The sequence below is a fragment of the Electrona antarctica genome, assembly GCF_951216825.1.
Source record: "Electrona antarctica genome assembly, chromosome: 13".
In the NCBI taxonomy this organism is placed as follows: Eukaryota; Metazoa; Chordata; class Actinopteri; order Myctophiformes; family Myctophidae; genus Electrona; species Electrona antarctica.
In genome coordinates, this window is record NC_136794.1 from 12681181 (window position 1) to 12695538 (window position 14358).

Here is a 14358-nt window from a genome sequence, read left to right on the forward strand (position 1 = left end):
GCTTGATTGAGTGCCTGCTGCACTCAAGAACCAATCAGCAATCTCTTCAATCAAGCCATCAAGCCAATCCTTGACTGGTCTTCTCCTAACATAATGTGAGCTTGTAGATCATCTATTTTCGAATGATTTTGACAAATTTTGTAAACCTTTGAAAAAAAAGAGAAATATATATATATATATATGTAAAATATTAAATAAACTGGTGCCCAGTGTTCTCAGGGGCCATACAAAGTACGCTACGCATGCGTACTTGCGTAACACACATATCCATGTCTCGACTCGTCTACTTTCACTCTCGTTTCTCGAGAAACGAAATCGATGCAGCAGCAGCATAGCCCTGAAACATGAACGCAATGCACCCTGTTTTACGCACTTTCTCTATTTACAACGTTATAACGTCTACATAAAAGTTTATATTTGAAATGTAAGTGCTCACCCCAGGGCCAAGGATGTTACAAGTCTGCTCGGGTGGGTATACGCACCCGTATCGTCTATATTGTTAAATAAAAAAGCATTTTATTCCGATCGGTGGTCATTTTCTCAGATTTTTTTCGCCATATGCTTTCAACTACGCTATCGGTTGGGTGATGTATTGCACTCTGATACATTATTTGTAAACATGAGAAAATGGCCATCGATCGGATTAAAATGCTATTTATTGAACACTACGGCAGACACGTGTGCTTATACCCACCCGAGAAGAATTGTGACAGCCGTGGCCATGGGGCGAGCTGCGAGCAGCACTTTATATATGAAATCTGAACGTTTTGTCAAGTGCTTAAAACAGGTTGCAGTTCCGCCATATGAACCATATGGCTACCTTCATACGTATTACATGTATTTAATAATCAAGTTATTACGCTCTTGAATACGTTATCTAAACATTTGTTTATAGTAATACACACACACACACACACACACACACACACACACACACACACACACACACACACAAAACTCACGTTTGAGAAGTTTCTTGAGCCGTTGATGTTGCAGCAGCGTTTGCATTATCATTAACCTTTCCGTTGGAATGGTCATCTTGACCAGATCTATTTCTACCGGAGGTTCTCTCGTCGTTATTCCGATATCTTGGTTCATTGTAATTAGGCTCCATGAATGATCCAACAGGCTTGCAACCAGGTGATAGTCTTGACACTTGAAGAAACTGGACTGATGTCAGAACACCACCTCGTTCGTCTTCTGTGAAGGATATTCTTGGCAGATTGTCTGGCGAGTTGTCAGGAGTTATGCTGATGAGCCAATGTAGTTTTTATTGGTGTGTACTGTACTCCACCTACTGAACTATATGGCACTATATGGAAGCAGCAACAGCCAACAAGACATAATCTCGCGATTTGCACTCATCGATACTTATGTGAACTTTGTAACTATCATTATCTACTCTACTGCATGGGGGAAAACATGACAGGTTAGTTCACTAACTCGGTTCAGCTGGATCGGTCTGTCAGAAAGTGAAACTGCATAATTTGATGTGTGATGAAGGATGATCATCTCTGTTGTTGGCAGTGGCATAATAATGAAACTAGAACTACAAAAGATCATTTGGTAGGCTATAATAAGAGCTGTAGACATGCACACCATTCACCATACTAAAACAATGGGAAGTGGGATATTAGTACTGTATTATCACAGGCCATTTTAGTTATCACTGGTCTATGAAGCCATATGTATAGAATAATAACTATAACTATTATAAACTACCCTTGAGATGATTTATCAACCCTGCAAAAAACAAATGCAGACAAAATACAATATAACAATAATGATTCATATTGGGGTAATAATAGGCTATACAGTATAGATACATTTTTTCTCCAAAAACTCTTTATTGAGTTGATATGACATCACAACTAAAGCAACAGATTGTGGATAACCATCTGACCCAACATGGATTTTGCATTTACAGGATGTGTGTAATTGGCACACCGTTTATAGAAACACAGGCACAAAAATTACAATTTTAGTCCCACAAGCACATCCAGAATACAAAATCTCAAAAAAGGTTTGTGTTAATTGTGGTAAATTGTGGTGAGGATAAAAAAAACATGTTGAGTAGAATAGCTAACCTCTCTGCTGGATACACAGTAAGTGAGCATAGGGGGCTCCATTTTCATCGCCGCTAAACCCCTTATCCCTAAACTTCTTTGACTTTTTTTTTACTATTTTGCTAAACATTTTTGAATAGTTAAAATGGCCAGTCAACAAGCTCACAACGTATCAATGTAGATTGGCTGGTTGAACTATTCAAAAATGTTTTGCAAAATAGTAAAAAAAAGGCAAAGAAGTTTAGGGATAAGGGGTTTAGCTCTGACGAAAATGGAGCCCTTATTCTCTAACAGTCCATGAGTTACATTTAGGATTGAATATCTCATGTAATTTTGCCTGCCGCTCAGCTCAGTACAGTACCAGATCAGATAAACATTCTTCTCTCTTGATTAGTGAGACCATAGGTGTTCCTGTATGGCCACTCTAACTATGACACTGTCATCGCCGAATAATTGTGGGCATTTCCAGTGGTCCAGAAAAAGGAGCTTTAGAGAAAAAGTAGGGGGCGAATAAAAATGCACAGATGACATTACACGAAACAAATAAGGCAACACGCATAAAGGAACACTCTCAATGTTGTGGCAGGACTGTCCCCGTTGTCTAGCGCTGCTCACTAATGAAATACTGACAACATGTTAAAAAAAAGAACAGCGCACACTTGCTTCCGGGGACCTAGTGCAATTCAGGTAAACAAGATCAGTGGCCATCAGTGGTTCGTGGAGCTATCTGCCCGGTGTTGCCATTTGACTGTCACAAGTATGGCTTTCTGTGTACAAGGGTTGAGTGATTCATGGAGAGGAAGGTGCTGGGCCACATTGATCAGAGGCCTCCATCACCCCCTCTCCTGTAGACAAGGCACCCTGCTTTATAGGACCCCCATTTGGGAATGGTTTAGTTTCAGTCCGAGCAGCTCCTGGAGTCACAAACACGCTTATCTGTAATTCGATGTTGGTTGGGGGCCCATAGTAGTTCCAGTTTGTATATGCGTGCATGCCATGTGTTTCTGTTTGCAGGAGTAGCTGTGTGCATTTTAGTACTAGAGAGACTACTGTAGATGGTTAGATCACAGCTTGGGCTGACTGGCCATCTTGATCTTGAGGTTCTCTGCCAGCTTGTCCAGGAACTCAAAGGTGTTTAGGTAGTCTGCACGCTTCAAACTGAAAACAGGAGGGAGGAAGAGAGTAGAGGATAACATGTGAGAGGACTGCATATACATCTAGTACGGATGTGTAAAGGTCCAGATGGAGATAGTACAGCAGACATGCAGCCCTTTAACTCAATGTCGCCGTGTTTGATAATTGTCATAATTCCATAGGCGTTTCATAGTCAACTCAGTGGATTATGAGATGAAATTTGATTATTAAATATGAATTATATCCATCTACAACAACATGATATTCAAAGAAATAGGAACAATGTTACAGTATATCTGGATTAAGAGTCTACCCAAATGCCTAAATTATCAATCCCTTTATCATAAACTGTACATGGCTTACAAAGCAATCAACATTAGGTAGGCACATTCTGAAGTGCCGTTGCTGAATAATGTTGAATGCCAGCCCAAATCAAGAGATTTAATGATCAACATGATCTGTGTTTTAAGAACATACATTTGAGGGGCACTTGCACACAGTGTCCAGCAGATGATGCTAATTCTAATTACTGCATTATTATAAACCATGGTAAAGCTGGTAAAATTATGCTTGTAACATCGCCCATGCAGTTGGCTGTTGGATGAGTAGTAGTACTCAAATTCTGTCGCGCCACTCAAACATAGTAATACATAACTGGCAAATATGTATTAAAATATACTACCAAGTATACACCACAGAAAACATGAACATAGATAAATTAAATGCAGTGTGTTTGCAGTAGTAGGTACTAACTTGGCCATGCCCTTGACGCAGATAGCGAGGTCCTTGGTCATGAAACCAGCCTCTATGGTTTCAATGCAAACGGCCTCCAGTGCCTCAGCAAACACACGCAGCTCTGCATTGTTGTCCAGCTTTGCCCGGTGGAGCAGGCCCCGTGTCCATGCGAAGATAGAAGCTATGAAACGCACACACACACACACACACACACACACACACACACACACACACACACAACAAAGGAGGTTTTTGTTCCCATCTCTCTTTTGTTTTGAATTAGATCAGGGGGTGGATACTACAAGTACGGTCTTCTGGGGTCAAGATGTCTAATGGTCTTACCGATGGGATTGGTTGAGGTCTCCTTTCCCTGCTGGTGCATTCTGTAGTGACGAGTCACTGTGCCGTGGGCTGCCTCGGACTCCACCGTTTTCCCATCAGGACAGAGGAGCACACTGGTCATCATGCCCAGGGAACCATAGCCTGCAAAAGAGACAGACTTTACTCAACAAATGAAACAAAGTGCAAAAGTGCAAACACAATCTACAAACAGTTTATAGTCTGTTTATAGTCTGTGTTCATACTGTATGTCTATACAACTGTTGTGAGCTTTTAGATTGGCTATTTTGACTATTAGTGCCCAACGCTGTTGTGCAACAAAGTTAACACAAATTATGCCTTGGACGTGTATACACGTCATGAGAATCAAAACCACAGGGTGCTAAGGACGTGTATAGGCGTCCTAAGGTCTTTTTTAATTGATATGAATTGAGTTTATTAATCAAGTACTCAATAGAATCATTGCCAAGGAACTAATTGATAGTTGCCGTTTCATAATGGTTTACACCCACCCTGTGCTACAGAGTCAGACTGGACATCTCCGTCGTAGTTTTTGCAGGCCCAGATGAAGCCTCCCTCTGACTTCATGGCCTGGGCCACCATGTCATCAATAAGACGGTGCTCATACCAGATTCCTTTGGCCTCATATTGTTTACGGTACTCCCTGAGGGAGAGAGAGAGAGAGACAGAATCAGTAAACTAATTTGAAAAGAGGGCATGTGTGTGACAGTGAAAAAGCACATGTAGTATTTATAAGTTGTGTCCCAAAGCCTTTACTTCTCATAGATCTCCTGGAAGATGTCCTTGAATCTCCCGTCGTATTTCTTTAGGATTGTGTTCTTGGTGCTGAGGTACATTGGCCAGCCTTTGGTCAGGCCCATCTGTAAGGAGCTGTGGGCAAAGTCCCTGATGGACACGTCTGTGTTGTACATACCCATGGCTACACCACCCGTTCCTGGAGAGAGAGACAGAGACAGACAGACAAATGTTTTTTATTTGAATCCACAAATTAATATTAATTTAATGCTATAAAAAGGTAAATAAATATACATGTTAATAATTAGCTGTGGCTAGGTTTGGCGAGAACAGTCACGCACAAACCTCCACGCACATTAATAAAGAAGAATGTGAGCAGTGCTTTTTTGGGTGGGTTTCAAGCGTTTATGGAAATAAAAAAGTGTCTTGATGGTGTTGCTGTTTTAACACTTTAATCCTGTATTCTTGGCATGTCATTATAGGCAAAAAATCTAAATCTTTTGGATATTTGAGCAGTGAGCAGTGTCAAGTTTCTGCCAACCAGAAGGGGGAGGATGCCCTGCTGGTTCAACGAGTAAGAGTGCATACCACATAACTAAATAAGGCTACAGTCCTTCCGACCCGAGGCACTATGCATATCATCCCCTCTCACTCCCCCATCTATCCCAATCCTATCAAAGTAAGGCAGAAATGGTAAAAAAAATCTTTTAAATAAATAATAAAAAAAGAACGTGTAAGGAGAAGATACTCATACATTATTGAAAGACAAAAATAGTAATCAATTCTACTATTGCATCAATCAAGTCCATTCATATCCAATGTCCAATTCAACTGGATTGCTCATTCTCCCTCTATGCAGACACTACATCTTTTATGCAAATAAAGGATGCATACTCAGTCATCACTCACAAACAAAAAGACAGCCCTGTCTGGCTTATACAGATGAATGCAGTGCAAACAGATCCATGGAGCCAATGGTAACTTATCAGCCTTTTCAATTTGTCTGAGTGTTTGTTTATGAGGAAGGAGGCAGCGATAACGAAGATATTTCATACTGTCCTGTTGACATTTTAAACAGAGAATTATACACTTTTAAAAGGTTGTCTGTGGTGCCGGTCTGCAGTAGCTACAGCATGCATCATTGACTTGTGCGCTGATGCAAGACTTGCACGCTACCGTGGTTTGCTTGCACTCGCTGATTGATGTTCAAGCCAAGGTTAAAGGTTTCTTTACTGTTACAACATGTGTACAGGTACATAAGGCTTTTTGATATTAAATTAACCCATTTTGGGCGGGAATCCCTGTTGGTGTTAGCATTATGTTATGATTTAGCGATTGAAAAATAGCAGATCTACAAGCTCATAGCGCGCCACCGAGTGGCGCGCTACGAGCTTGTAGGTCTGCTATTTTTGAAAAATCGAAGAACGACACAGAAACATAGCTTTTTCAGAAAACTGTCAGGATGTAGAAGACATTTTTAGAATCTGATCTCAGGTCAAAATGGGTTAAGAGGTTGCTGTAAAGAGCTCTTTTGTCTCCGTCATATACACACAGATTCCTGTAGCCACCAGATGCAGTATGCCCACCTGTCCTTTATGCTCGTCCTCCCTAGTCGCACCATCTTGGCAAGATCCATCGCGAGAGAGCGATTCACAGATTATGAATAATTCAATGAAAATAATGTGACCTGTGCGATGCGAAACATTCAGCCGTCCATTAGTTCACTGTGGGGACGGGGTGGCGTCATTGAACCGTGCGTGTGGAGCCACGGTGTCACAAGCATGGATATTGGATACATGAAGCCGGTCCCATAAAACATTACCAGTCGATTGAAAGGCTCTACGAGGAGACTGTAGCCTATACTTGAAGGAATCAATCTATGACAATCCATTTCCACTGCGCAGTTCACACACATGCACAGTAGCTCCTTATGTATAAGCATTGCAAGCATCATTTATTATGCTAACACCACCCCATATCAGCGCCCCAGAACACCTGCCAGGTGATGGGAAGTAATCAACGCCTCCCAGGCGATGGGAGGGGTTAGCAGACCATTCAGATTGTTATAAATTATTTGAGATGTTCTTACCCTCAAACTCGTAGATGACAAACTTGAGGGGCTCTCCCGTAGTGGGTGTGTAAGTCATCTCCACTTTCCCTGGTCCAGGCACCACAAAGTCTGTGGCTTTGTACTGTGAGAATCACATAGAGAAAGACATCAGATGCCACAAGAAAAATGAGCTTTACTACCTATCATCTACCAGGCCAACAGCATAACAATCAATTGTCAATTAAAAGCAAGATTATTGGTATACATGAGGAGACCATGAGATCAAACGTAGTCAATGTTGAATAGCTTTTAGCAGAATTCTTAATTTGCTTTTAAAAGTAGTGATGGAACTGCAACTCTTCATGATGTCAGGTAGAGCGTTCAAACGAGTTGTGATATTCACAGAGAAAGCAGACTGGCTGAATGCAGTCAGCTTTCCCCACTTTCTTATGTTATAACCTGTGCACTGTATGTACACATACAGATGTTAAATGACAGTGCCATGGGGGACCTCAGAAATCTCTTACGAAACATATCAATGTTAGCAAAGTAGCATACAAACTGCATGAGACTGGAGCATTTCTTTCTTACATAATCAACAGTAAAATGATTGTTCACCTGGATTGTTCTCCTATGATTTGAGAACTATTGACTTGGCCAGAGTGCCAAGGGCTAGTATACAATTAACGTTGCTCAGTGACATTGTGTCTTTTCCAACTCACTGTCACAACCAGTATTTCCACATAACCAAAGGGCAGCTTATGAAATGTAATCAGTGACTCTCTCGTTATAACCCGAGTGGCCTTAGGGACAGTGGTTCTCAAAGTGGGGTCATGTCCCCAGCATGATTTGAAGAAAAAAAAATAGCCATATATTTACAAACATGCTCCCAAACACGCCGTGGCTCATTGTACGGCAAGCTTGTAAATAGTCTATATTCACAAACTCTTGTATGGGGTCCTTACTTAGTACAACATATTTTCAGATGGCCAAATACATATAATGTGGGTTTGATATGAAATTGTTTGAGAACCTCCATTTGTGCGCTCAGCTAATGATGCATCTTTTAAAAATATTACATATTAAGATATTTTGACTATATGTATGTTTCAGGAAATGGAAAATGCATCCAACGTAGTTATTATTTAATCAGAAGCTCTTTTTCAGAATACTTTTCATTGGTTACACATTTATAAACCCCAGCCTTAACCACTTTCAACCTCCTCTCCCTGTTTTGGGCACGTCATCATTAAAGCAAAACATGTTTAATGTTCAAGATAAAATGCATTGTGAGCTTGTAGATGGTCTATTTTAGTTACTTTTGCATGACACCGTCATGCCGCGCCGCTGCCCGACAGCGTCGATATAAACTGAATCCCTGACCCCCTTTTGGTGTTAGCATTATGTTATGCTTTAGCTATTGAAAAATAGCAGATCTACAAGCTCATAGCGCGCCACCGAGTGGCGCGCTATGAGCTTGTAGGTCTGCTATTTTTGAAAAATCGAAGAACGACTGACATAGAAACATAGCTTTTTCAGAAAACTGAAAAGAATCTGATCTCAGGTCAGAATGGGTTAAACACACTGGTCTAGTATGAAGCTGCCACTTGACTTGACCATACTGACCTGGTCTCCATGGGCGTGTCTGCCGATGATGATGGGTTTGATCCAGCCGGGCACCAGGCGGGGGATATTCTTGCAGATGATGGCCTCCCGGAACACGGTGCCGCCCAGGATGTTACGGATGGTGCCGTTCGGCGAGCGCCACATCTGCTTCAGCTTGAACTCCTCCACGCGATTCTCGTCCGGCGTGATGGTGGCGCACTTGATGCCCACGTTGTGCCGACGCACGGCCTCCGCCGCCTCCACCGTCACGCTGTCGTCGGTGGCGTCGCGGTTCTCCATGCCCAGGTCATAGCTGCGCACAGAAGGACAGGGTTTCATTAAAATGTGGGTCACTGTTTGAGCCACTGTGTGTTATTACTATTAGTCATGTCATTTAAGATGTGATCCAGCACTGTGTGCTTGTGCGTGTGTAAAATTGAGCAAGGTGGAGTGAGACAGGCTACAGCCATACTTAAAGAGACAGTGAATACTTAGTTGCGAGCCGGTGCCGGGCACCGGAGATAGCCGATCTACAAGCTCACAACGTGTACCAAGTATAAATCAGGCATAAGAAAAGACACAGAAGAAGGAAAAGTAAAGAGAAAGGGGTGGGGGTTGGGATTAGAGAGAGAGAGAGCTTAGAGAGACCATTAGCAAACTCAACAGTGGACGTGTGGGACGCCATAAACAAAGACACTCTGTTCTAAGAAGGGCAGTAATTATACACACTTCACTGAAGTCCCCTACTACTGCTGAGCCACCTACCATAGCAGAGGAAACGCCTGTCACTGTATATACAATCTACAATAGTAGATGGGCAAATGTACATGCTATCAACCTAAATGAGTGATGCAAGATGTAAATAGTGTAGATCGTGTGTGTGTGTGACTGTGTGACTGTGTGTGTGTGTAAGACTGTGCTGTAGTTATTGGTGTTCTGTCAAGTACAATGCCACTTTGTCATGTCACTTTTGGCAATACATGACAAAAAGGGAGTCCACACACACACGGAAACATTTTAAATTATACTGGAAACTGGAACTGGAAATGTAGCTCTCAGGTATCGCCATGTGCATGCCTGAGGAAAATGGTTACATCACGTTCAGGTGACATACCAACCTGGCCACATACTGTAGCATGTGCAGGAATACCTAAATAAAGGCATAGACCATACATCATTTAATCTTAGGTATGCTGACTGTGCTCTCTAGTGCAACTGCAACCCTTGGCTTGGCATTGTCAAGAAACACACTCAACCTTTCACCTACTTCCTTCCCCGTATGCCACTGCCACGCCACAGCAGGATGACTAAATTGACCTGGACACACAAAGCTAGAACTCAGAGACAGGAAGATGAAATATATCTGAGAATAGGTTCTGTTCGTGTTCAGTGGTGGCTTTGATGAGAACTGAAAGGACATTCCTCTGTTTGCATTAAGTGGCATGTGGTTGACCTTTCACCTCACACCCCCCTCTGCAGAGGAATGGATTCCTTGGTGTTGCAGACAACTTGGCTTATAGCCTTATAGGAAAGAACACTGACATGTTGCAGAATTCATGAATTACGATCAATTTTCTTGTGAAATATCTTATGACGTAATTTTAACACGATCTGAGAAATTATTACAACATCTGAAAACCAACACCATTGGAAGAAGATTAATTATTAACCTTTATGACGTGACATCAGAAACAATCAAAAATGTTGAACCTTCTATGGGTTCATTCTATGGATACTGATAAAGGAAGTTAACCCTTTCCTGATTTAACTGTCGACATGACTCTAGTCTAAATCAATCTACTCTGCATCATAAATCTACTTCACAAAACTAAATGCTATTAATCCATTTGGTTTTGTGCTGACAGATCATTCCACTGGGGTTTTCCATATAGAGAAACACAAGTCCAGTTCTTTGGCTATCTGTATACAGCCTGAAGGTCTAATACATAATGACATAAGGGCAGATCAATGAAGTTCAACTCACTCAAAAACTTTTACACATAGATATGGCCCATTATTAAAATAAAATAAATGGGGAAAAGGCAAGTGGGTTTTATTTTATATTACACCGTCACCAACACAATCAATAAGGGCTTTAGTTAATGTATTATGCAAGTGCAAGGTTATTATTGGGATACAGTGGCTTAAATAATAATAATAAAGTACATGTGTTGTTGTGATACAACTGCAAATCTGTAGGGGTGGGCACGCTTATCCGACATACCGTAGGACCGACATGCCGAAAACGATCGGATTAAGGTTGGCGAACATGCGTTAAGGTTGGCGAACATGCGTTAAGGTTGGCAAACATGCGCTGCTCCATGCTTGTGGTTATGGTTAGGGTTTAGGTAGCTTGTCGTTGTCGGACAAATATTATGTCAGAACTAAAGCCTGCACCGAATCTGTACAGTGTATTTACAATCACAAGTTAATAAAATAACATTAACAGCCTATTGCACAACACTGTAACTGCCACAGTGAAAAAAAGATAAAACATGCCATCCAAATAGATGGGTCAAAGGAGCATATTGTAGCTACTAGCTAGTACAGTACCAAGGCCAACACTACCGCTTGTGTAATTACAACCTACACCTACATAGCTATTACAGCAGGCACTGCACATCAGACAATCGTGGAGGAGAGGAGGTCACTCTGGTATAGAAAGCCGCGGAAACAGGTTGAACGTGAAATCCCAGCAAGCCAGGGCGCAGACAGGCGAGTTCACCTGGGGCCCACGTAGTATATGGTTACCTAACTAACTAAGCCGAGCCCATTGATCCTTCTGCACATTATGAAAGTAGACACAGAAAGCATGCAGTGCAAATAAAATAATGATGCATGTTTGGAAGTGCATTTTTAGTTGGGGAATGTAACTGTAGTTTACAGCCAAGATATGTTCATGGCAGTTTACAGTAAGTTTGTGTAAACAATATGGCATATTTATACAATATACATGTACCTATTGTTTCAAAGGGGTATCTGTACCAGGTATACTTTCCCTGGTACAGACCAGGCTCCACCAGAGTTAGTGTATAGTGTCCTTGAGCAAGACACTGAACCCCTAATTGCTCCTGATGTGCAGGTTGGTGCTTTGCATGGTTTCCTCCGCCATCGGTGTGTGAATGGGTGAATGTAATGTAATGCAGTAAATGCACATATGTAAAGCACCTTGGATAAAGTTGTTATATAAATGCACCATTTACTATGACCACCAGATGCACGAAAGGCCACTGTGGTTCACTCTACAGGTGTCATTACCTGTGCAGGTCCATCTCCAGGTAGGGGAAGATGAGCTTTTCCTTAATGAGCTCCCAGATGACCCGGGTCATCTCATCTCCCTGCATCTCCACCACAGAGCCAGCCTTGATCTTCTGAGACATCTTAGAACCTGGTTGTCAGCACAAGGAGGGAGAGAGAGAGAGTGAGCGGGAAAAAATAGGCAAAACAGTAATTTGTGCAACAAGATGGGGACGGGACAGGGGATGTGAAACTGAGAATGGGGTATAAGTTATGATACTGTAAGTGAAAACAAGCCTATACAGCACAAAATTAATTGCCTTAATTCAAAAGAGCACCTGCAAATGAATTAGGTCAGTGACTCAGCATTGACCTACTTCTTATTAATCTGACAAACTAAAGAGTTTGGCTATGAAAGCAAGTGAAACCAAAAGGAGAAGTCAGCATTTTACAGTACATTCAGGTGATTTTCCAGACCTGGCTGGACAACGTTATACTATTCTAACCTCAGCATTTCACACAGAGTATTATTTAGTAGTTAACTCTAAATGACAAAGTCAAAGTCAAAAGTCAAACATCTTAATTATATTTCATAGGTTTAGTTTAAACATGCCAACATAGAGTATTTAAGACTTCTATAGCCATTACATAGAAGCAACTTTTTTTTTTATGGAGGGACAGTAGGCTGACAGGAAATGGGGAGAGAGATGGGGGGAGGACATGCAAGGGCCGTCGGGATCGGGAGTCGAACCCGCGGCACACTGCCAGACTGGATTACCAGCAAAGGTGCCTGGACCACTGATCCATGGCCCAGGCCCATAGAAGCAACTTTTTAAGCAAACATAGATCTGTCAACATTACATAAGTGCTGTGTGGAGCATAGAGTATGTGGAGCCTGCTGACTGACGATCGCATGATGGGGAGGAGACTGACTACAGAGAAGACACATTCATGAGCAGGCAGGCAGGGAGGGTATTACAGAGCTTATATCTTATAGAGCATCACAAATAAAGTTATAAATGGTTTTACATAATTAATTTAAAAATCACACACAGACACAACAATGACACTTAGAAATGCAAGAATTAGCTTGATGACGCCCTAAATGAAGTCCAATTGTCCATCCCTGATTCTCTGGGAGGAGAAGGGCGCTCCATTACAGAGATGATAATGCACATAATGGCAGAGGAGTAGGCTCTGCTGCATCTTATCTTTCTGAGGTAATGCGGCCTATTTTACTGTACGTATGCGTTTTGAATGTCATAAAAATGTTCTTGCTCGCTACTTTAGCAGGACAATGGCGGCTTGGTCGATCGACAGGTAGGATATGGTCAAGTGCAGTGTCAGGAATCGTTATTTATTTCCCTCAGCAATGCGCATGATGTCGGCAGTATTTTGCAGATGCCTACCTTTGAATGTTTCCTACACCACACGAACCGGGTCACTCACAGCTGAGGAAGCTCTTGTTAGACTGCAACGAGCGGCGATCGCAAATCGGCAAATAGCGATTCAAGTGATTCGGTAGACCCGGCTTCCGTGAACCACCTCCCAGTGACTGACAGTGCCTTAACCAATTAGAGGAGAGGCCGAAATCCATTGACAAATGATCTGAGCACACTCTGGGGGAGGGGAGTATATGGGCGGGGCCAATAGAAAGAGCTGCGCTGATTGGCGCAGCTCAATGCTAATCTTTAGAACATGATGTTTTACAAAAGATAGTTGCCGCTGGTTTAATCATCTACAGATCAGATAATTCATGTGTTTGCTTTACTACTACAACAGGGGCATGTATGTACTAGGTCTAAGTGGGAGGCTCAGGCTACCGCTACACGGTCGACAGACAGTTAAGTAAACTGACCTCCGAATCGTAGACCTTCTGGTGCACAGAACATCGTAGCCGGGGTCGCAGTCAAGCCTTTCAACGTTTCGGAATCGCTTCGGACTGTGTTGTTGTGTTGTCATGTGCAATCAATGAAGGACAACTTCTCCTTCTGCCTTATCAGAGTGTGTGACATCCCGAAGAAGGAGGCGAAGGGAAGGAGTTGGTAATACATAAAGTAACCAGATGATGGCAGAACTCCCCTTTGTGATGGACGAACGGCTGCTGGACTACTAACTAGTTACTAGAACTAGACGATCAGAGACCAAGGGGAAACATGTTTTGGGACACTACTATCACACAAACATTGCTAGTGATTCCATATCGAATAGTGCCTAGTATTACCCCCTGAAATTAGGCAAATAATAACTTTAGTTGTTTTTTTATTTTAAAAGTTTGGTGATGATGATGTAACAAACTATATATAGGGACGTGTTTGCGAAATAAATATTTCGTTATTACCGTTTTGACTGTAGATATAATAGCCTGGCAGCCTGCCCTACAGTCTAATAGCATCATCGTTTAATGTCATGGGAAATTGGAAACCCAGAACAAAG

General features: G+C 42.0%; 1 protein-coding gene across 2 annotated transcripts; it reads right to left on the reverse strand.

The window, feature by feature from the left end:
- Positions 1–1825: 1825 nt before the first annotated feature.
- On the reverse strand, positions 1826–13930 carry idh1 (isocitrate dehydrogenase (NADP(+)) 1). 2 transcript variants are annotated; one of them, XM_079517981.1, is made up of 9 exons: positions 13781–13930; positions 11944–12073; positions 8707–8998; positions 7120–7222; positions 5052–5229; positions 4787–4938; positions 4278–4418; positions 3954–4116; positions 1826–3224 (listed from the first exon to the last, which is right to left on the reverse strand). In XM_079517981.1, exons 1-9 carry the CDS (start codon positions 13812–13814, stop codon positions 3131–3133), a joined length of 1287 nt encoding a protein of 428 aa, XP_079374107.1. In that variant the 5' UTR covers positions 13815–13930; the 3' UTR covers positions 1826–3130. The 2 variants fall into 2 exon arrangements, with proteins under 2 accessions (XP_079374107.1, XP_079374108.1); XM_079517982.1 differs by lacking the exon at positions 13781–13930 and adding an exon at positions 13332–13481.
- Positions 13931–14358: the final 428 nt, after the last annotated feature.